The sequence below is a fragment of the Strix uralensis genome, chromosome 4 (genome assembly GCF_047716275.1).
Source record: "Strix uralensis isolate ZFMK-TIS-50842 chromosome 4, bStrUra1, whole genome shotgun sequence".
Classification (NCBI taxonomy): domain Eukaryota; kingdom Metazoa; phylum Chordata; class Aves; order Strigiformes; family Strigidae; genus Strix; species Strix uralensis.
The window spans coordinates 50,850,709-50,874,163 of record NC_133975.1 but is presented as its reverse complement, the minus strand read 5'-3'; the positions used below and the strand labels follow the sequence as shown (position 1 = coordinate 50,874,163).

Here is a 23,455-nt window from a genome sequence, read left to right as displayed (position 1 = left end):
CAGAGTGCAAAAGGAAAAGCAGATTTCAAACCTAGTCAACACTAAGTGGGAACTGCTCGATGTAGTTAATACCTTTGTTAATACACTAGTAGAAAGAAAGATGTTTCTTCTATGCAGGCACCATCAGAAAACATGTGTGCAACAGGAATTCTGGTTACTGTCAGTTACTCTCCCTGTTAGCTAATCCTACAGAGCAGTCAGTGCTTGTAAGTTATTAAAAAAATCTCAGATAACCAATGTAGTCTGACCCTAAAATGCTCACTGACTTGCCACGTGACCTGCAAATGCCTTGACTGGCAGTAAAATACTTGGCACACCCAAAGCATGTAACCCAGGCATCTGTTCAGCGTTTTCTCAAAACAGCTGGTAGAAGGTTCAGTCCCAGAACAAAGCTAAAGTTGCTGGAGGGCACGGCCCCATTCACAGGAACCTAGACAGATGAGAGGAGACCAGGCCAACAGAAGCCTCACGAAATCCAGCATGGGCAAATGCACCTGGGATGAACTAATTCCTTGTAACATTGCAGGATGGGAGGCAGCTCTGCTGAAAGGTGCTGGGGGCCCTTTGGTGACAGCAAGCTAAAGGAGAATCAACAGTGTATCCTGGCAGCAATAAAGGCTACCAGCATCTTGCGGTACATCAACAGCAGTGTAGCCAGTCACCTGAGTGTATAAGATAGTCAGGGGGAGAGAGAGCACAGGATAAAACAGAAGAGGCTGAGGGAGATGAGCTTCTTCAGTGTAGAAAAGGGAAGGCTTTGTGGGACCTCACAGCAATCTTCCATCAAGTATGGAAGGCTACTGAGAAAACAGAGTCAGATTCTTTTCTGAGCTACGCAGCAGGAGAATGAGATTAATAAAACAGGGGAGGTTCCTATTGGATACAAAGAACATACTTTTTGTTCTGAGGATAATTAAACAAAGGAACAAGCTGCAGAGAGAGGCTGTGAAACACCATTCTCTGAGGCCTTCGAGACCTGCCTGGTCAAAGAGAGCCCTCAGCAATCTGGTCTGAATTCACATGAACAAGAGGTTGGCCTAGGTGACCTCCCCAAGTTTCCTTCCAACCTGAACTTACTATATAATCTTTGAGCCATCCAGAGTAGTAAGCAAACCACTTTCTAAAGTAATGGTGTAGCTGAGTTATTCAGATTAAAAATCAACGCCTGAAGATTGTTGTGCTACTTCAGCTGTCGTTTTAAGGGTAGTCTCTGGCAGACAGGGAAGTAGCACTGCTGGGAATCTACAGGTAGAAGGCCCAGAATCCACATTATCTACAAGAGCCCCAGAAATGCACGTGTTCTTGTTACTTCAGTAATGCCAGTAAAATGCAATGGGGGAACCAGTGCCTCCTGAGAGAAACTACAACTCTTAACAGACTACCAGTGCTGCAGAGGGGGAAGTTAGGCAATTCTGTATGGTGTAAATCAGAGCAGCTCAGTGGAAAGGAATAGCATTTGCTCACTTGATACATTTAAATGAAAAAAAAAAATCTAATCAACCAGGTTATCACAGCACACTTGGTACGGAAACCAGTCACATCCCTTCTCTAGCTCCAAGCTCTGCCCTTCCATAAGCCCAGTCCTTGTTAACCTACATACCTGTTCTCCTCTATAGATAACATATTCAGCATATGCAAGTCCATTCACGCTTGGCCGGCCAATAACAGAATGGTGCCCTGGAGGGGCGTGAGCCATTTTCATTGTGCTGAACTGAAGAAAGGACTTTCCAAGGGTCACTCTACAGAAGAGCATTTGTCTAAAAGGAAAAAAGAAAATGTAATTTTAAAATATCTTATTCAGAGCTGTATGCTTCCAGAATGATTTCAGACTCTTGAGTCTGTTACAATTAATTTCTCAAGGTTTTTTTGAGAAACAGTTTTAGAAACCCATATTAAGGCTGTATAAAACCTGTCACAAAAGGTCTTTGTTGACATGCAGAAGGGAAAACACACACTTTGTTTAGCCCTCACATGGAGGCCTGTTCTAATTCATTTTATATAAAGCTGTTGAAAGAAGCTGAAACTCTGTGTTCCAACCAGCAGGGTATGGACAGGTGTCAAAGTGCGAAAAGCACATTGATCTACTCCAGTACAAAACAAAGGTGTGATTAAGCCCTGTTCACTACCTCCAAAATTATCTGATCCATAGTACAACATTATACTGCTGACCACCACTTTGCACTGCAGTTTTATTCTGAGAGTGCCTGGAGTTTAATTGCTATTTTCCCCTGACTCTTCATTTTCAAACTTGCTGTCTCAAGCCTCTTTCCTGAGCCACAATTCACTTTGATTTATACTCACTGTATGCTTAGATGTAATTTTTGACCTTTCTGTGGGCCTCGCTGCATTTATATTCTTTTTTGTTCAGCCTTGACAAGCGGTAAAACTGCATTTTTCCTGCCATGACCAAGCTCAAGTGGCTATTCTTTCCCTGCAATTCATCCTGTGCCAGGATTGTAAAAACCAGGACAGACAGAATTATGTATAGGGACAGGCTGGGCTCATACCTGTGGCAGATATAACAGGACCTGTCTTTGTGTGTGGGACAGCCTGTTCCACCCCCTATCCCATACACATATTGGTTGCTTTTTGAAGAGTTCTCGGCAAAGTAAATTCCAGCTCCAAACATTCCTCCAATGTACGCATGCCTTTCATCAAATCCCTTGTGAATGATAGCATTAATAAAAGGAGACCCTAGAACAGAATGACACGAAACGATGTGTTATCATACATACTTGTTAAGCTCTATAGTAATACAGCACACTATGTCAAGAGGAGCTTGTCTGCCTCAAATAGACCATTAAATACCAGAAAGGGTGCTCAGTCAGCTGGAAGGGGGCGATACCCAGGCAGGATGCAGTGATGTGTGGGATTTATCGTTATATACCAAGATCCCACGCGTGACTCATTTCTTACTCATTTCACAGATCTCACTAAACGGCTTTCCCCCCACTCACATTTCAGTGCAATTTATCTTGTCAATGCACACCTTCTCCAGAAGTCAGTACTGGTTAAGATGGGACAAGATATCAAGACAACCATACCCCAAACCATTTTCCTATGCAGAATCATAGAAGGATCTAGGGCAGGAGGACCCTCAGGCAACTGTCATTTGTAGGCACTTCTGGATGCTTCTAGAGAACAACTTGCTGAAACTCATGGTTGGTTTTGATTCCTTTCCCTGATGGTGGCCTGAAGTGCCAGGGTAAAACGCTTTTACTGTGTGCTGCTCCCCTTGTTTAGAAGATACTCTTTCTCACAGCAGTGTAATATCCTCCCAGCAACTTTACTGGAAATGACTAAGATATGGCTTAGCAAAATACATTTTCTTTCTTGTTTTTTTTTTTTTTTTTTTAAAAAAAAAGTATTTTTTTATCTAGTGTAGATTTTCAGATTGCAGTAACCACACAGACTAGCTCCACCACCCCTTCCCCCCCTCATTTCTAGGGTAGAAATACAATTACTGTACAGTATGGTGACACAGTGACATTAACACTGCCTGTGGGTCCTTGTAAGATTTTATTTTTTTTCTAAATACCAGTTCATACAAATAGAGATCACTTCCTTACCATGAAACAACATGCGTTCATTGTGATGATTATGATTCTCCTCCGAGACCTCCTTCTGTCTGTGGCAGAATCTCTCCCGCAGCTTCTTGTTCACGACCTTTTGAATCTGCAGTGGTACAACAGGTCCAACCATACTTGAATTGGAATGAAAATGTAGCATAGTTTCACAGAATTTGCATAAATTCGACAGGGAAACTCAGAGTAAAACACATGAATGGTATAAAGAAACCCCATGGCTATTCTGCATGTGAGGCTACAGTCTTTCAAACAAGTCGGTAGCACATGCTTACAGATGGTTAAAACTGTTGTGAAATTGGAGCATAAGTTCCAGGCTTAAGGAAGACTTTGAGGCTTCTTCTCTCAAAGTCTGTAATACCACCAAGTCATACAAACTGTCTGAAACTCCTTCCCCCTCTGCTTTGACCTCTGTTGAACAATCTGGGCCAGCTTTTTGAAGCTTGCTGTCTGGTTTAGGTTGAATTTTAATTAAAAGAAACAACTTCTGAAGAAAGAAATAAGGAGATGTGCTGTTTAATCTACCTTGAGATATCGTTCCAGCCACATGCTCTAATACCATGGTGGTTTCTGTAAAGGACTACATTTGGTTGGAAGTAGGATGGAAGCAGAGTTTGCTTCAGGACATATGATCTACCGCACCAAGTTGCAAAGCCTCTGCAAAGGCTCACTTTTCAAACAGATATACAGCAGGGGTTTGCTGGAGCTCAGGAACTGAGTTCTGTTCTGATTTTCTCTATTTCCTCCTCTCCAAAAAAAGGAACCAGAAAGTGTACTTTCCCTCAGAAAGACAACACTCCAGTTTCTGATAGGCCAGGGCTTGTAAAAGGTATTTTTCTAGTTGGCAGAGGCAAAGAAGAAGGTGTCAAGATCCAAAGTAGCATAGGGAGATAGAAACTTTTAAGAAAGTCATGCTCATCCTTTCCCCCTCCCCAAAAATCTCCTTTAAAAAAGCAAGAAAAGACTACACTGAGAAAAAAAATCTGTGCTGCAAAGTCAAATACAGAAGTTATAGATCTCTGAAATTAGATCAGGCTGTGAAACGTAAGTCAGGCTCTTCACCACTTCTGTCTTCAATATCAGTTCCTCAGACTCCCTTAAGAGCACAAGTGGATACTTCTCTCTCATTTCATGTGCAGAGCACAGGATCAGTCTAACTTTAGCATTCAGCAGTTGCTCTAACTCTGCTCCTGAATATTATTTCAGCAAAGAACTTAAAATGTAAAAGGGTGCTCCATTAAACCAATTCTGCCTGCTTGCATAACTACCAACTTACTTTACCACAAAGAATTAAGAGGTTTTGAAACTTACCCTGATGACATTGTACCTGTTGAAGATTCCGCCAGCATTTCCACCATCCCGATGCTCCCGGATTGTACTTTGCATCTACATAAATGAACACAACTGATTGTTCAGCACACAAAGCTTGCTAGTAAGGCAAAGTATTCATGCAATATCTCAATATATCACTGGGAACAACAATCTTGACTGAAAATTAATTAAGAGGTGTCAAAAAAAAACCCAACTCAATTTTAAAGTGAGGTACACCCTTATTTTTCAGGCACCCAATGCACGATGGTGTTCCACAATAGAGAAGCTGGATGATGAAATCTTCCAATCTTGTAACAGAAATCTACATAGGAAAAAGAATAGTGGCACTTGCTATCAAAATTATATGCAGCTAAAAAACCTGCTTTAGATTAGAAAAAACCCACAATCTTTGGAAAAGAATATACAAAAAGATCATTTTGAAGTAACAACAAATGTGTTTCTAATGAGTATAGTTTGTATTTCTTAGTGATAGGAAAATGCTTGCACTGTAAATTTTCCTATGTCATTAGCAGCCTCTGAGAATTTCAGCAGTTTCATCATGTCTTTTCCAGAGGTATTTATAGCTACAGCAACAACATTTAGTAACAGCTCAACTAAATATCCCAATTTACTGTAGCAGACAAGTGACCCTTTCTGTCAGAAAAGTTTATTCAGAAGATCTGCATAAACTCCCATTTACACAGTTGCTAATCAAAAATATTCCAGGCTAAGCTGGCAGCAATCCTGAGTATCTAGACTTTTAAAAAGACTCCAAACACTTCTGTGCTACAGTGCAGAAACACTACAGAAATAGCAAATGCGCAGTAAAATGGAGTTTCTTCCAAACACAATTCTTCAGAAAGTCTTTTTTCTGTTACGATTTTTCTTTCAAAATGGTATCTGCTTGTAGTTTACTTAAATAAAAGAGCATGTGTGTGTGGGAGGCAAAATTACAGTCAACTCTCAATTATCCAAGAGCTGTTTATCTGGGTTACAGATTAACTAAGCCACTGAGACAAGAGAAAACAAGCTGGTTCACATGCAGAAACAGCCTGAGCACAGAGAATGCCTACAGACTTGCAAGGCCTTGATCTCTTGGCCTTCACTCACAGCCTTTGATTTTCACAGGTCCACCTATCTCCAGAAAGCTGTGGAAATCCTTGCTATGGACATGACATCCAAAACGCAACAACAAAAAGGCAAAACTGGGATAACACTAAGGGAGCAAACAGACCACTTACTAAAAAAATTGGCAGGACACAGCAAAATAATTTCCATCATTGCTCTATATAAAAAGAAAAATGAAGAGCCCTAAACTTCATGTCAGATCTATGCAATTCATACACCAAAGCATATTTTATCATTTTCAACATGCATTGCATGCTTTAGCTCTGAGGGGTTATAAGTGAAAAGAGAAATACACTGTCACTAGAGCATTAATAAAGGTACTTGCAATACCTCTTCTTCTACAGACTGATACTCCTTATCGTCAGGAGCAAGGTCAAGGAGAATGGTCCCCTGACTCACGCAGTGGAAAGTCAAATAAGGATTGGTGCCTGCAAATAGAAGGAATTAAAGGAATACAAATCAACAGGAGAAAACAATACCAGCTTTACTTGTATCCATCATCATCATTATTTTTCTTAAATAACTCCAGTACAGCAGGAAATGCAAAACAAACACAAGGCAGAAGCACAAGCTTGAAAAGATAAAGTACTTTCATTAGCAGCAGAGGTTTAAAAGACAAAAGGAAAATGCATGGGGAACATAATTGCATTTTATTGTTTCTGCTTTCAAGAGAAGCAAAAAACTCCATCAGGTCCACCTTTCAGGATACAACTGGCCTGTGGGTAGGTATGTAGAGCCAATCAATCCAAAAGCTCCTGCCTGGGTGAAACAGAGTCCCTGGAAATGGGCACAGCTTCCACAGCTGCCTCAGGGGTGTCCATCCTCTGGAAAGGCAAGTGATCACTTGGTCCTGTATCTCCTAAACATATTCTTTACCTGTCACAACCCACCCAGCCACCAGATCTGTCAGCAAGTACATTTTCCTGACATTCGGATTCTTTCAAGTCCTGGTGACAATGCCGACGTTTACAAAAGGTGACTTCTGGGAGCCTGCTGTATGCTACACTTAGACTAAGCAGTAAAGTGTCATATTTACCTTGCTGCCCTCCTAGAAGTCTCTCCACACCTTTTATTAATTTGTGGCGGTGTCCATACGCATTGATCCCAATTTCTTTAAGCTCCTCATGCCCCATGTCTGCCAACACATCCAGGGTTATCTGGAAAGGTGAAAGACCATAAAAATCACTTGCTAAACCTGGCCCAATTCCCAAGGCTGAAGACCAATCAGTTCAGAAAATGGAATGTATTAATGACGCAACCAAGAGAGTACATATATTTCATGTTTTGCTGCATTTCTAATTGCTGCCACCTTCTGGCAAGTCTCTCCCTATCAGAGGACCATACCCAGCTGCTACAGCCTGAAGCTGTGCAAACTTTCACTTCTCTTACAGCAATTAACATGAGCTGGTTCTCACAGGAAGTTCTCAAAAACATTTTTACTTACGTAGAAGGAGGATGCATGGAAATGATGGGGTAAATCTGGGAATATTTTTGAAGCATTCAAAGTTTCACATTGTTGTGCAATTCACTATTTTCACTACACAAACAAATTAATATTCTATAAGCTTACTAATAAATGTTAAGTGTGTTTCACATCATTATTATTACGGTGTATGCTATTACTGTGTGTATACATCCATGCGTGCACTTGCATATGTATCAAACCAGTGGGTCAGCTATGCTAAATCATGCTCAACTACTGCACTATTTTTGGAAATAATTAACATTGTGAGGACACATACAACTATTCATTTGGTTGCAATATATATATACATCTACAATCACTTGACAAGGTTTTAAATTTCAAGGTCACAGAGATTATTGGTGGAAGCAGAAAGGCAATTAAAACATGATGTCAAATAAACTTTTCTTTTAAAGAACAGGAGATAAAGGCTAAATAAAGTACACATTTTTATTACTATAAAGCAATTATGCACTGAGGTAATTCTGTGAAAAACAAAAAGATTTTATCTGGAGGAGATAATTATATAAAACCTAATTCCAGTTTTATACATTAAACTAGAATGGGAAGCTCAGCAAATAATGGGAAACCATACAACTTGACTCAAAATAAACTGGATTGTTAGCACAACTAGACTTGCAGGTATGAACTCTGTCCACTGCAAATTGACTATTATTAATTCAAAAGAAAACAACTCAAGCAAGGAATTAATAGCTACACTGAACATCTGTCCAACTGAGCAGAAAACATCCCTACTGGGATTGCCGTGGAAAAGCCACTGAGGACATTCATCACATGCAGAGGAACCTTAAAAAACCACAGAAGAAACCCAGGTATCAGAAAGCATCAGCACAGATCCAGTATGAATAGGAGGCTAGAGCCAAGGTGAAAAAGTGCACGAGGGTACTGCAGTGCTTGGAAAAACCAGGTAAAACAATAAGCTTAAGGAAGATGAGCGTGTTTTCTCTAGAAAGAAACTTACAAGAGAAGCTAAACAGTCTAAAAATGATGAATGAATATAGTGAATCTGATTTGCATTATTAAATTTTACTAGCAGGGGAAGATCTTAAAAACAGGTTAGGAGTTAAGGAAGCAGAAGTAGAACAAAACAAGCATGGTAACAGCATGGTGTGAAAAATAATAAGAAAAAAAGAGATGTAAGTAGAATACAGGTTGGTTTGAGGTTGGTGTGCTGCTTAATAGAAGCAGTTCCAAATTAAAGAAAAGAGTTTATGCTTCATATATAAGAAGGGAAAAATGATTATACGGCATTTTATGGAAGCCATTGGAACTTTTGCTGTATGCAAACAATTACATTTCAAATGTTTGTTTCCTGGCCCCTCATAAAAGATTAGCAGCAGAGGCATGGGGAAAAAAAATAACCATCAAATCCAGCCTCTTGCACTTGTACCTTTCACTTCCACCGCTGTGTCCGACTTGTTCATGCAAACAAATAATCTACTTAACCATAACATGTTAAATTTAAGAAATGGTACATAAAAAGAGTCTACAAAGACTGCTCTAAAAAGTAATGTAAGCTTGAGAAGATGTTACATTAGTTACATTATTTTCATATATTATGAATTATTGATAAATCCACAGGATTTTCGTCCCCCATCTCTCAACTCAATTTGAAACTTGTTAGCCCTGCAAAACCCAATTAATGTTATAGTCCTAACCTATTAGGAAATGTAGTTTCTGCATTCTCTAGTGTGACTATGCCCTGGTGAACTAGATTTATTTCTGCTTATAGTCAAACTGGAGAGTTTCCTAGATTTAACCAAAGTGTCACATGCAGCACTACAGGTGGCAAAAGGCTTCTTTGGATATCAAGCCTGCTGAAGCACAAGTGCAGGTGACATTCCAACCTAACTTTGTTACAGCCGTCAAGTTCAAAGTTCAGAAGGTCCAGTGTAACTCTCAGAATACAAGCCAAACTGGCAGTCAACCTGTATGTATAAGAAAGTGAAAGACACCTGCTATCTAAATCAAACAACAAAAGAGATTTTCACAGGTTGCTCAGCTTCACCATAAAGCATCTGACAACTCATTTGCAGTTTTCTTGGACATACTTGTTCTGCAAACGTGAAGTTGTTTTTTTTGTTTCCCTTTTTCAATTAAGGAATGAAAATGTCACACAAATTTATTGGATTAGTCTATCTTTTGAATGTATAAACAGAGATGATGCTTGCCACTTACTTGTTCTGTCTCAAAGATGTCCCGAAGGTGTTCAAGACCCAGGCTTTTTAGAAACTGGGTAATGTTCATGTCAAGACCAGAAACTATAAGAGAAGAAACAAGTCATTATATCCTATGCATCTGAATTAAAACCAAAAAAACCCACAAAACAACCACCAAAAAACCCACCTTAAAAAAAAATAATCAAGCAATACCACAGATTCTTTCAAAATTCAAAACTCTGTTTTTTACAATCAGTCTGTCTATGTCTATAATAAACAATCCACTCCGACTGTGTGAAAGCTCAGTGCAAAGCTTATCACTGTTCCCTCCTCAGAATCAACTATTAAAAAGCACAAACGATCTGTGGCAAATACGGGCTCATATTGCAAACAGAAGGAAATGAAGGGTGTGTGTATTTTTGCTAAGTAATCACCTAGATGCTGACACAAAGCATGCATTCCGGATACTAATCAAAGGGTTTAAAAAGCCTTAGCAAAATCCCCCAGCCATCACAATCATAATTCCTTCATCAAAATAATTCTCATTGGATTTTCTGTATAAAATCAACCACAGACGTCTGGGCACCTAATCAGATCTGCCTTTGTAGTCAGGCCTAATCACTGATAGCAAACACAGATGAAGAGCCAGCAATGCTCCTGGCAGAGCGCATGAAAACAGAGCAAGCATCAGACACTTTAAAATGCAGGTAACGGTTCAAGCTGTACAACATTTTCTGGCTAGTCAGAAATGCTTTTCAGATAAAGCAAGGCCTACTGTGATACTAAGCTACTGTACTTCTGGCAACGTAAACCTGTCCAACAGCAAATGCACCTTCTCCTTCCTTCCTTTCAGTTCCTGCTGCTCCATCACCAGCATTTGATGCCCCTCCTACGGCTAGTTCTGCCAGCGGCCCAGTAAGGTTATCTATACTGCTGGCAGCGGAGAGGCAGGACGGTGTAGATGCTGGTGAGATCAGGGAGGCACTAACAACAGTAGCTTGAGGCTTAAAGCATGTAGGCAAAGCTTCTGGGGGCATCGCATCTATCAGCAAAGCTCGGATATCATCAGCCTGAAAAAGAGAAAGAACATTCAACATGAGGTTCTATATTATCACAAGTTACTGATCTCTGGAAAGATTTTTTCTTTTAAATTGTTTTAATTGATTGTTCTATTCCCCCATTAAAAAGAAAACTGCCAACTTTTGTAACACAGAAATTCATGGTTGCAAGAACTTGCTGATTCACTGCTCAGACATATGTGAATCAAGTTGTTCCCATTTCTAAAGGTATGTAAGAAGGTACATTTAATCTCCTTTTTGGCAGAATGACTTTACAGGTGTTAAAGAAAGGAACAGCAATGCAGCAGCTTCATCTGAAATCACACCCTAGGCCAGGCAATGCCTTCTCATAATTTCTCTGTCAGGCTTCTGGTGAAGCATTTTGCACTAGACCAAGGTCTCAATGGAAAAACTCTACCACTGCCTTTGCTATAATCACATTTTATAGTGTTATAATAGAAAAAAAGGACAGGAGCTACAGGAGAAGTATGAACTTAACTAAAAATTTGATTTAGCCTTTGTTGACTAGATTTATCAGGACTCTCATCTTCAACATTTTCCTCCTTGCATGTTCTTGTAGAACATGATTAAGACATCCTTATTTTCCTCCAGAGAAATCAAATAGTATTTGTATCCCTCATCACAAAGCAAGTTTTCTAGAGCTCAGATTATTCTGAAGGATATTTCTTAAACTCTCCACAAATCAATCAATCAATGGCCTTGAAAGATACTCGCGCTATAGGCAGACACAGCATCCAATTTTGTTGCATTATCTATTCCATCAAGACTGGTTGACCCGGGACAGAGATGTTCATGTAATGTTATTAGGCTTTTTAACCAGCTGTCACTGCCACCACTAACAAGAAAGTTTCCAGATGCGCATTTTAGAAAAAGTTTGATAGCCACCTGCAAATTTTAGAATGTTGTTTTGGAGTTAGACAAAAAAGAACTGAGGTAATATGCAGGCACTGAGCATAATCATCCTCTAAATGATCCCTTCCTCTACAGGCCCATCTGATTTTCCTCCTAGGTTCACAGAAATAATCAACAACAGTACACAGATTGACCATCACTGGGGACATTTCAGATAGGTTATTTCTGGCAATAAGAAGATTGATCCCAGGAATGACTCCTTAAGCAGAAGCAAACCTGAAATCACAAGCCACATTAAGATCTCAGCCAAAGAAAAAAGCCTGGACCTACAAGTAAAAAAGTCACAAACAGGCGACCTAGAGATACTCATCTCCCTCTGCCTCAGCACAGCAAAAGGTGAGGACCACTGATGCCATGGAGCCATAGAAAGCCATTTAATATGCAGAGCGAATCCCCCAGAGCAGTCTGTGGCTGGCACGCTAACATGAACTTACTGTTGCCAGGTCTAGTGGTGTCTGACCCTCTTGATTCTTCATGGTTGGATCTGCTCCATGAGCTAACAGCAGAGCACAGAGCTGTGTCCTTCCTTTTTGTGCAGCTTCATGCAATGGTGTGAACGCCCATTTATCTGTTGCATTTACACATGTATTGTATTTGATCAACAGTGCTGCTATATCCACATGCTGGAAAACACAAGAATATCTTAATCAACAGGACACTGGTAAAACACGTATTTCCTTTTTCATGCTGGAGATAATGGTGCTTAGAGACCCCTGTAATTTCTCCTTCCTTTAACTCACTTCTCTGCCTCCTGTGTCTACGTAGCAGCACACCTCTTCAGGTACCACTTTATACTGCAGCTCCATGGTCATCCGTATCTGTGCACTACCAGATCATCCACCAGCACATGTATAATTGGGATCAGGCACTGAATTATATTTCTGCCAAATCACCCCAAGTACATAGCATGAAGTTTGTGTCAGCTGCAGAAGCAGACGTGATACTTGATCCAGCATAAAACCAATAGAGCTAACTGTCAAAATATATGTAGACAAATTTGAACTGGCAACACAAATTTACAGGGCTGCAACATTTGTGATATGATACTAGAAGCTCTAAAGATCAATGTGTTGTACTGCTGAGCCACCACTTGAATGTCTGTAGGCAGAAGTCTTTATTGTACTTTTTTTTTTTTGCAATTTATTGCAAGACTTTGAACACACCCATGGCAGCACAAATTTGTCCTTTCTTCAGTCATATTTTATGAGAGAACTGTAACTATTAAAACGCATTATGAGTATCATAAGGGACAACTGTTTTACATGGGCTATAAAAGTAATGATCTTATAACCCCACGCTCTGATCAATATCCCATCCTTGAAGTTCCCCAAGTTAAAATAGGAGACAGAAAACCGGCAAATAAAATAGTTGGCTGCCTCCGACCAGTAAAATTACTTGTGCAATACAGCTAAGAAATAAAAGAGCAGGTAGTCAAAATGAGTAGGTGGGAACGTGAAACATTGAAATTGTAAGAAGTGCAAAGACTTGCCTATGGATTACATTTTTTCCTCTCAATGGCAATTAAGTGACTCAGCAGCTCTTGTAAAAGGTCTTGCTCTCTGAAAAACTGTGGTTTGAAAAGACTGCCAACCTTATTTTTCCTCTCTGCCAAACTTTTAAAGCAATTGCTGTTCCTGTGACTTTTCTGCCACATGAAACCCTACTGAGGGACATGCAGCATGAAGTGCTGGGTGGGAGAACTGAAGACACTTTGTGAGGAAAAAGTTGAACCTGTGAAAGCTGCCAGCTATGAACTTATGAAACCGGTACTCATCTCCTCTCTACCTCCCACCACAGAGATCTGAATGGGCTGATGACAGCTCAAAGAGAAGCGTGGGCCACCACAGGAAAGGTATACAGCAACTCTTAACTAAATAAGCTGATGGAAAAGCACCAAAACACTGCCTCATTAACTTTTCCTAGAGAAAGTAAGGCAACCAGATTAGACTGGCATTAAGATTTTTAGATATGATAATCAGCTTGAACCAATTTCTAACATTTCCCTGTGCCAGTAAGGTATGTTTTGCCTTTGCATAAAATGTGTGATTTGGTTTCTCATGCTTGAAAAGAAAGAACACAATCTTTGCAACAGAATTTATCTCTAAATCTAAGCAATGTCCTGGGAATTTAATGCTTATGGCAGATGCTGACGAACAATATAGTTTGGTATTAGGACCCAGTATCACAGAAGAATTCTGTGTTGCATTTCTAAACCTTCAGCAGGATTTGGAGCTTTTTGCTCTTCAGGACACTGGGATTCCAGGCTGATGTAGAGAACCAATGCAAACAATGCAGGCTGAGTTTCATTGATACGCTCTCCTTAAAAGCAAGGTGAACACTGTACTTTTTATTTGGCTCTCAAACGAAAGCAATCATAGTTCTGTTAAGATCATCTCTCCCAGATTTTGCTGCTCTTGTGCAAGGTAGTAACAGACAAAGCATATCATGAGACCATCAAAAATACTACTTGAGCTTCACGTCATCTGCCTGACCATAAGTACCCTGCTGGGAGCTTCTCAAGCAGTGTCTGTACAATTATTTGTAAGAGATTTCTTTCTCACCTCATCCACAATTAACAGCTGGTTATAAGCAATCTATCAGGCATCTGTGCAACTGGTATGCACACAGATGCTCTCTCATATATGAAGGAGTGCCTGCTTCATCCAAAATGGTTTGAATCAGCCACTGCAATCCCACCGCAGTAGACAGCTTACCCAGAAGGACACCCATACTACAAACTCAGTAGTCCTTCAACACTTTAGCTTTAGCAATAGCTCCCCACCAGAGACCAGCTGTAACAGATCTTCACTTCCCTGTCATCATGTACACATAATCCCCTGGTATTGTTCTCTTCCTTCCATCCAGATCTTTCAGTGACAACTTGAAGTCTTTTCTGTTTCAACAGTCACCCCAAATTTAACACTGATCAATGCCATGCCTCTGCTTGCCTGCATAAAAGCTATGTTCTAGTGATCTTTCCAAACCTCAGCCTTTAACTGCTGGAGTACACCCAAATCTGTGTCTTAGATCTGTAGGACTGCAAACAGGACTCACAACAGCAACTTAGTCCAGCAAGTATTTCATGCCATCAAAACCTGAACTATGTTCACAGCAAGACAGCTGCAAAATAACGGCTTTGGATATGACTTTAAGGAGTTCCTTGCTGGTCTACTCCATGGCAAGAATGCCTGCACCTACCCCATAGGATGCTGCATTGTGTAGGGGGATTAATCCTCCTTTGTCCTGGGCATTAACATCAGCACCATGTTCAAGAAGGTATTCAGCTACTTCCAAATTGTTGTAACCAGCTGTAGAAAAGGCACAGGAAAAGAAATCAGGTATTAGGAGAGCTAAACCAAAGAAAAACTATTAGACAGAAAAGCTAAAGCAATTTTTTGACTGCAAAAGCTCCTCTTTCCTAGTAACTTTATTATCTCCTGAAATACAGCTGCCATAGCTAACAACTCTTTGTAAAGGACAATCCTCTGTGAAACTCTTACTGTAGCAACCCTGGTTTTGGTGATTAACTTCTGTAGCCCTATCAATAAATATACAAGCCTTCAAAACTGGGTGAGTCACCCACCTGCAAGATGTAGTGGTGTTGAATTTCTTCCCTGTGTGTCTCTGCAATTGATATTTTCTTGAGTACATAGCTTCTGCACTCGTGCCAGGCACCCCTTCTTGGCAGCATCTAGCAAGGCAGCATCTCCTCTTAGTAAGTCCTGGATATCTGTGTCTCCCTCTTTCACCAAATCTAGAGGAGTGTTCCCATCTCGATTCTTTTTTGTTGGATCAGCTCCATGCTGCAAAGAGCAAAGTGGAATACTGCTGTCACAACCATGAGCAGAGCAGTACAAAATAGTGTGTCACTATTTTGTGGCACAAGATAGGAGATGGGAGATTTTGCCGACCTGCCATCATGCAGTAACAACTGTATAAATTAGTAGGCACGTGAGAATAAATCCAGGAGGCTGAGGCCTAAAGCACTAGTCTGCAACACAGCTGTGTGAATCTCAACTCTACAGGCAAGAATGGCAGCCCTCTGTGAGAGCTGCCACTGCTCTACTTGCAATTGCAGTAGGTTCAGGAGCATAACCTGCATTTAGCTATATCCTACGGTCACAGCAGGTGTTAAAGAAAAGCCAACTGCAAATACCTCGCCCGCCAATCCTTCCCTTCTGCAAACTGGCTGGCAGGGGTGTTTCCTTAGAACACCTTTCTGAACTAGTGAAGCCAGGCCCCAGGTTTCAATAAATACCACCCTGCTATTGAAAGGCACTTGTTTCAGAACGGAACTAGAAAAATTCTAATTTCTACACTTTCAATAGATAACAGCACCCTCTTAAGCAGTTTATAGGTCCTAGAAAGGAGTGAAGAAAACATTTTGGCGGGAAAGTGGAGAAAGTGGATTTGGATGACTGCTGGAGTATATCTGTGCTGGTAAAGCATGCAGATCAGCCAGTGATAAGAACACAGTGCTGGAGCACGGGACAAGAAGGGGAACATACATCTATATACAGCATATGGTGTGAGTCATGTTCACGTACAGTTTTGTGGGAGGACAGCTCCTTCCCTGATCACTCTCAGCAGCAGTGGGGAAAAACAAAGACAGATAAGGCAGAGGCAGCTGCTGGCACTATAGTTCTCTGGCTGGCTCCTCCAGAATAATCAAACACAGTGGTTCAACCCCTGCCAGCAAGTCTACATTGCCATTTCTTACTGGCGCTGCTGGCAGAGCTGCATTAGGGTGAGCCATGGGGAATGAGCTGGGGATGGGGAGAGCGGAAGGAATTAACTGCCTTGTATTTGAAAGCAGTACAGCAATGCTCAGGGTGTAAAGGGTAAACAGCAAGGGACACAGTACTGGTTACACAAAACCAGTTCCACAACTGTGCTTTTGGGAAGAGAGCATTCTTTGCACAAAGCCTTTTAAACTGCTGTGATTTTTCCAAGATATGACCTTAGATCCCTTTATTTAAAACTCATCAAAACTGGAACTATTCAAATACTCTTCACAATAAATATCTAAAATGAAAAGGAAGTGTCTTCTGAGATCCCTTCAAGGGCATAGAAACAAATGAAGGTGGTAATTTTAAAGAAAGGTGATGAAAAAAGAAAGTCTCTCCAAAATGCCTGTACATTTTTGTTTCCTTCTTCAAGCAGAACAGGACAGAAATAGTGCAAGTCAGGAGGAGTCAAGCTTAACATCCACATCTCAGCAGAACTGACAGCACTGCCAGCCAGCATAAGAGACACAGCAGGAGAAGCCCTGCGCAAACTGCACTGTGAACACATATCCACGGACACCCAAAGGCTTTACAGAACTGTCACCTCAAGTGCAGATTTAGGTCTTGTGCAAGAGTGATTTCAAAAAGAAAGATTTCAGCACTTTTCTATTTCCTGTCGTACATCCCTTCAGGATTCTTTGAATGCAAAAAATGACTACATTCCCAGTGGAATGATCAGAAAACTCCAGAGACCTCCAATGTCTATAAAGTAATGCTGTGCTAATGTCTGTATTCAGGCGTTACTACCAGGGCCATCATCGTGCCTACTCCACAAACATCTCTGAATATCTTCTGGTTTCTACTGCAGATGTGTTTCAAACTGATGTGCCATGCCCTCTGAATGCTTTTTTTTTGGTATCAACTGAAATAGTTAATGAGATAGGAGGGAAACAGTGGGTCTTTGCAGAAGCAAATGAAAAGAGAAGTGGATGGGAAGAGCTTCATCATTTTAAGCCTATCCATATTCTGACTTACTCCTATTTTAAACGCTGTGCTTCAGAGGGACATGAAGTAGGCAAGGCTAAAACAGGACTCGTAAGGAATTCTACTCTAGCACCCTCTTTTACCCTCCCACGGCAGGATATGACCTTATGTTAAGAAGTCTCTCAAACTCATGTTTCTCACTGGAAACATGCTGGCATTACCTCATGCTTTTTAACAGGTTCTTCCACTAATTATAATGAATATTTATTCCACAGTATATTAATATGCATTTCCTCCAGGAGCTTGATAAATTATACATTAACTTTATAGTTTTAAATTCTCACATGCCAGACACCATTTAGGATCCACCTTCAGTTATTGCTCTGTAACACACTCTTGCATAAGTATTTACAAAGGTTTACTTAACTGCAGGAACTGTTCCAGAAAGGGATGAACAGGATAAGGTGGGGATTTCGTATTTTTACACAAATTCAGCTGCTTTTTCCCGTTTGAGAGTCTTGTCCTATTTGGCTAATAGTATTAATACACATACTGCAAAAAGTAATTGTACTGATGATTCTTTGTAAATGAACTGACATTACACGAGAAACCATCTGACAGTTGTAAGATGAAAATAGATTCAAAGACACCATAAAGAACTCACTGAATGCAATTAACTGCATTAATTAATCTTGAGCAAAAATAAATATATACACATTTAAAGACACATCTGAGAACACCAGATCACATACTTTTAAAAGCAGCTTGCAGATTTCGTATTTTCCTTTTGCTGCTGCTTCATGCAGAGGAGTGAATTTCCATAGGTCTGCCACGTTGACAGAAGCACCGTGCCTCACTAAGAGTTCAGCCACTTCATAGTGTCCATAAGAACAGGCATTGTGCAGGGGTACTAAGCCACTAATCAAAGAGAAAGTATTAACAGCTACAAAAAATAAAATCCAACATGCAAACATACAGAGTTCCAGTAGATAAAACTCCCACTTCCACCAGACATTATTGGTGTCTTTCAATCTTTCCAATTCTCACGGCTTTATTTCCTTGCTATTAAAACATCAATTAAAACTTCATTATCCTCCTTCAGTTCTCATCCACAAGACTTTTAAATACTTAGCAAGTACCAATGTTACTACTTCCACAAGCAAGTAACTTCAATGCTGTTAACAGCCAAAAACTAAATTGCAAGAATTGCTGCATGTTCTGACTTTGGATATTTGAGTGCAAATTTGAGAAAATGTATATAACACTATAGAATGGGTTTCAAGTACAGTTATTAGTAAGCACTGCACACCTGATAGATACAGAAAGCTACTCAAACATTTCTTTCAGGAAGAGCCCGATGATTCATTATCAGAAATGTTTTAGCATTGGAAATGAATTATCCCTGTCCCTGAACCAATATATTGGAGTGAAAGGTAAAACATAATGCTATTCTACACGATCACTTTGCATATAATGCAAAAATCTGTAAACTGTTCATATCATTTAACTGAATATTAACTGATTAACTAACTTAATAATTAAGCTAACTAACAGAATTAGAAAAATGACCAGAGATAACCTGGTGTTTTACCCCATGCAATTCAAAACTAATTTTAGATCACCTGAAATAACTTAAAAGCTGCTTTTAAGCACAACAAAATCTTCAAAAACCGCAAAAGAGGGAAGAAAAGGATCATGTATTACAGTGCCAGATAGGTACTTGACAACGGCTTTGCCAGAAAGCAAAGTATGCCTTAATGGTATATAAATCTCCCTACAGTGATGTCCAGAACAACGCAGAACAAGAAAGAAAGAGAAGAGAAAAATTTTCAAGAGGAAAACATGTTGGTTACTGAAATCCAAAGCAAAATGAATAGAGGGGGGTAGAAGTCTCACACTAATAGAAAACAGCGGAGCATATCATGGAATGAGACGTACCCTTTATCTTTGGCATGCACATCTGCCCCATGGTGCAACAGATACTCCACCACTGATACACGGTTATATCCTGCAGCAAAGTGCAGTGGTGTTGAATGACGGCCTTCCAAATCTCTACAGTTCACATTCTGAGGGCTGCAAAGTTGCTGCAAAGACAAAAGAAGAACCCAAAATCTAGTACAGATTAAAACAAAAACCCCCACAAAACAGACAAAAAACAGTCAAACAAACAAAAACCCAAAAGAAAAACCCCAAACTATTATCCCCAAACACTCCAACACAAAATTTGATCCATTTATTATTATATACATATTTTTAGAAGTTAGGTTTCCGGAAATTTCTTTCCATTTCGGCAAAGTTAAAAAAACAGCTGCTCTAAATTTGTGGCTGAAAGTACTTCTATAACAAACAAGGCTTAAATGACAGAAGCAGTATGGAAACATTCCTAATGTATTAGAAAGGGTGAGCCTCTAAGTCATCAAGCACCAGGTTCAAGGCCATGTAACTTTCTCCAGATACGTCACCATTTCCAGCTTATGTTGTCTTCAGAAATCTAGAGATACAGAGCTTGGCAGTTAAAGGAGCTGCTAGTGCACAAAACTGCTGCTGTTTGAGTTTTAATACGTATCATGTTGAAGTTTAAGGTGAGAATGCATACAGAACAGTCTATCTGTAGGCTATTTTGTCCACAAACCAAGTATGAAAGACAAGATCAAACCTTCCTGTGATGTTGGGGTTCCATGGCCTGACACCTCACCTTCAGATTAAGGATGGCTTAAAATTTGAAGTCTGCTACCCGTTAACACTTTTATCTGCTTGTCTTCTGATTGAATCATGCACCTGAGGCTTGTTGCTACTAAACTGTGATTCTGAGGATCACAGCATCCACTTAAAAGAATTATGGCTGCATCTGCAACATTGCATCCGAGTCCATTGAAGACATGTCTGTGTGAAGGGCTGAGAGAATGAACAACCAAAAAACTCAGGAGAAACACGTCAGCACATCTTAATGCACCACCTTCTGGAAAAAAAATCAAGAGGTTTGCCTTCCCATTTTTTATTATTTACCATCCACTGGACACTACTTACACAACTCTTGTAGCAGAGGCTTCCACAAGCCTTGCACAGCAATACAAAGTGGAAAATTAACACAAATTGCTCAAACCTACCTTCACGGTTTCCAAGTCTCCAGCTTTGGATGCTTCTAACAACCGATAATCCACATCAGATGTGCGCACAGGTGTACTTTCTACATAGGGAAAAAGATGGTTTAGGATTACTTAGGATCATTAAGTTATATTAACTTATGCTCAACATATTTTCCAAACTGGGGCGGGGTGGGGGAGTCTGTTGTCACTTGTAAAAATGCAGCTGGAATTGTGATGTTCAAGTTCATATTGCCTAAATGACTGAATAAGGAGCCTTCGTTTCAGTGTAAACCAGACAGATTTAGACTCCAGAGCTGACGTTATTCTGCCAAATGGCATTTCAATGCTTTACTAATCTTATGTACAGTAAAAACGACCATTTCTGCATTTAAGAAATCTACATGCTTACGGGGACAGATTCAAAGTTTTGCTGAAGTTCAAAAGCACCTTTTCTTAACAATTTCAGCAAACTGCATGAGGCACCAGTGCACAGCCATGGTTAAATGTTCTCTGTTCAGCAGCTGAATTACAGCCTCTGCACTCTACATTCATGATATGTTTCATACTATGAAGCAGTGACAAGGAGATGAGATTTCTAAGATGGCTCTGGCCACATGGTGACTGCTCACTTTATGATGCTCCAGTTCCATACTGTACTTCACAGCAATGAGATCTGTCCCTTGTTATAAACATGGAGTGGTTAAAAACAGAATCAGAAGAATGACATAGTGATTAAAAGGAGACCTTTAGAGAGGTACCTTTTTTCCTTTTTAAATTACTGTAAGACAATGACGGGTTTTGGCCTCAAGACTCTTTTTTACCATACTTCTTACTAGAAATATGGCTGTGAGAAAGCAAGCATGCACTGAGGGAAGAGGAAGAAGTGGCTGGAAAGGAGCAGTGGATTAGCTGTCCCTAGAGCTCTTCAGTGTTGCTCAAAAAGGAGGTGAAAAGACAACCTTGATCACTTCATTTTTAATAGAAACTGCTTTCTATTGTAGAAGCCACTCCTCTCAAGCTCAAGGATTAATGGAATAGAAGTTTTGGCAGCATGTTGCCTGATCAGCAACAGAAGTGACTGCCTAGCGCAAAACATATGGGGCAAGGTGAACTTGGGGTTGCAATATTCTGTAAGAATGCTGTAAGAAAGTCAGAGTGTTGTTAACAGGCTAAACTCATTCTAGATGGGCATGTGACTCCATCAAAAATGCTTAAAAGACTTCTTTAAATGTAGAGAACTGGTACTATGTCCCAAGAATAAACTGCAGAGACCTTGTGAGAAGGTACTTCTTACAGACCAACAATCTCTGCAGAATCCAGTCAATTCCTGACTTGCAATGGAACCTGTGACTAGATCACAGGAGTGGAAAAGGGGTAGAAAGAGATATTCTTAATTAGCCATCCTTACATAAGAACATCAATTTATCAATTCATGTTGAGGTAGTATTTCCTATTGCAGCCCTATTTTCTCTTCTTGATCAGTGTTTTGTGGCCTTTTGCTATCTCCTTGCCTGCTGTACTGGGTCTGGCTGAGCTGGAATTGGTTTTCCCCTGTAGCAGCCCTCATGGTGCTGTGTTTTATGTTGGGAGCTGGCAGGGTGTTGATAGCACACTGGTGTTGTGGCTACTGCTGAGTAGTGCTTACACAGCACCAAGGCTCTTTCCAACATTTTCCCCCCCAGTGGGACAGGGTGGGCAAGATCTTGGGGGGGACACAACCAGGACAGCTGACCCGAACTGACCAAAGGGATATTCCATACCATATGACGTCTGCTCAGTATAAAGCTGGGAAAAAGGAGGAAGGGGGTGGGGTCACCCTTGGTCCTCCGAGATAACCACTACGCATGTTGGAGCCCTGCTTCCTGAGAAGGCCCGACATCGCCTGTTATTGGGAAGTAGAGAATAAATCTGTTTTCTTTTTTTTGCTTCCGCATGCGGACCTTTGCTTTTCTTTGCTTATATTAAAACTGCTTTTGTTTTACCCACAAGGGTTGTTTTGTTTTCCTATCTTATTTTCTTTCCCCTCTTTGTCCTGTTGAGAAAAAAAGGGGAAGGGGAGGGAAGTGATAGAGCGACTTGGTGGGTACCTGGCATTTAGCCAAGGTCAAACCACCACAGTCTTTTTTGGCGCCCAATGTGGGGCAAGACAACAGCAGTTTTATATTAATTGTGCTATAGCTATAGCAGTTAGTAAGTGACAAGCTCTTGTGCTGGTCACAGGTTTGTTTATTGCTCTGCTTATCTTTATTTTGCTAAGCTCGGGAACATGCTGGAAGAAATTGGGAACATCATGAGTGGTTTTATTCTGCAGGCTCCCGAGGTACTTATCCATCCTTATGTTAGCTCTTTGATACTGTTCATTAATGCTGTTCGCCTATTGTGGGTGTGTGGAGCTCGGTAGGTTTTTGGTGTAAGAGAAGGCAAATTTTGGGTGAGTCAATACCAAAATGTGCCCTGAGGCGGCCTGTCCCTGGGTGGCAGGGGGAGTGGAAGGATTTGGGCAGATTCCTAGGATGGTTATCACCTCCTGTAGCCTCGGATCTTACCCCTGAACAGGCAAGCAACCCCACAAAATTGACACAACACCTGATAGAAGGGTGCCTTGCCTATCCCAGTGAAAATCAGCAACTTCTAGCGCTGTACTGGGGCCTGGCCTATGCTTATCGAGCTGCAGTTCAGTGCTCTCAAAGGACTGTGGTTGAGATGGGAACTCAAACAACAACAACAGCAGCAGAGATTGCCCCAGTAGTAAAAAAGAAACAGTGGACAAGGAGAACAACAGGCCCATACCCTCAATTAATAAGGGAGGAGAAAGAAGAGGAAGAAGCTGGTCCTTCAGCAAAGGAATTGGAAGAGGGAATAACAGAACTCAAACAGAGGGAGGAAAGGGATGATCGTGTGTATTGGACAGTGTGGATTCGATGGCCTGGCACATCAAATCCACAGAAGTACCAGGCTTTAATCGACACTGGGGCACAGTGTACATAAATGCCATCAAGTTA

At 40.6% G+C, this 23,455-nt stretch overlaps 1 protein-coding gene across 2 annotated transcripts in view; it reads right to left on the bottom strand.

The window, feature by feature from the left end:
• TNKS (tankyrase) overlaps positions 1–23,455 on the bottom strand; it is a 152,628-nt gene that overhangs the window by 5,258 nt on the left and 123,915 nt on the right. Inside the window, exons 13-26 of one of the 2 annotated variants that reach the window (XM_074866696.1) lie at positions 20,475–20,554; positions 19,306–19,451; positions 18,120–18,285; positions 15,240–15,459; positions 14,855–14,964; positions 12,091–12,279; positions 10,498–10,735; positions 9,685–9,767; positions 7,060–7,180; positions 6,354–6,451; positions 4,896–4,970; positions 3,570–3,675; positions 2,508–2,694; positions 1,601–1,757 (exon numbers count right to left, since the gene is read on the bottom strand). In XM_074866696.1, the coding sequence (XP_074722797.1) occupies positions 1,601–1,757; positions 2,508–2,694; positions 3,570–3,675; positions 4,896–4,970; positions 6,354–6,451; positions 7,060–7,180; positions 9,685–9,767; positions 10,498–10,735; positions 12,091–12,279; positions 14,855–14,964; positions 15,240–15,459; positions 18,120–18,285; positions 19,306–19,451; positions 20,475–20,554 (1,976 nt within the window). Of the gene's footprint in view, positions 1–1,600; positions 1,758–2,507; positions 2,695–3,569; positions 3,676–4,895; positions 4,971–5,158; positions 5,218–6,353; positions 6,452–7,059; positions 7,181–9,684; positions 9,768–10,497; positions 10,736–12,090; positions 12,280–14,854; positions 14,965–15,239; positions 15,460–18,119; positions 18,286–19,305; positions 19,452–20,474; positions 20,555–23,455 lie in introns of those variants that run through there. The other variant, XR_012628741.1, reaches the window with a different exon arrangement.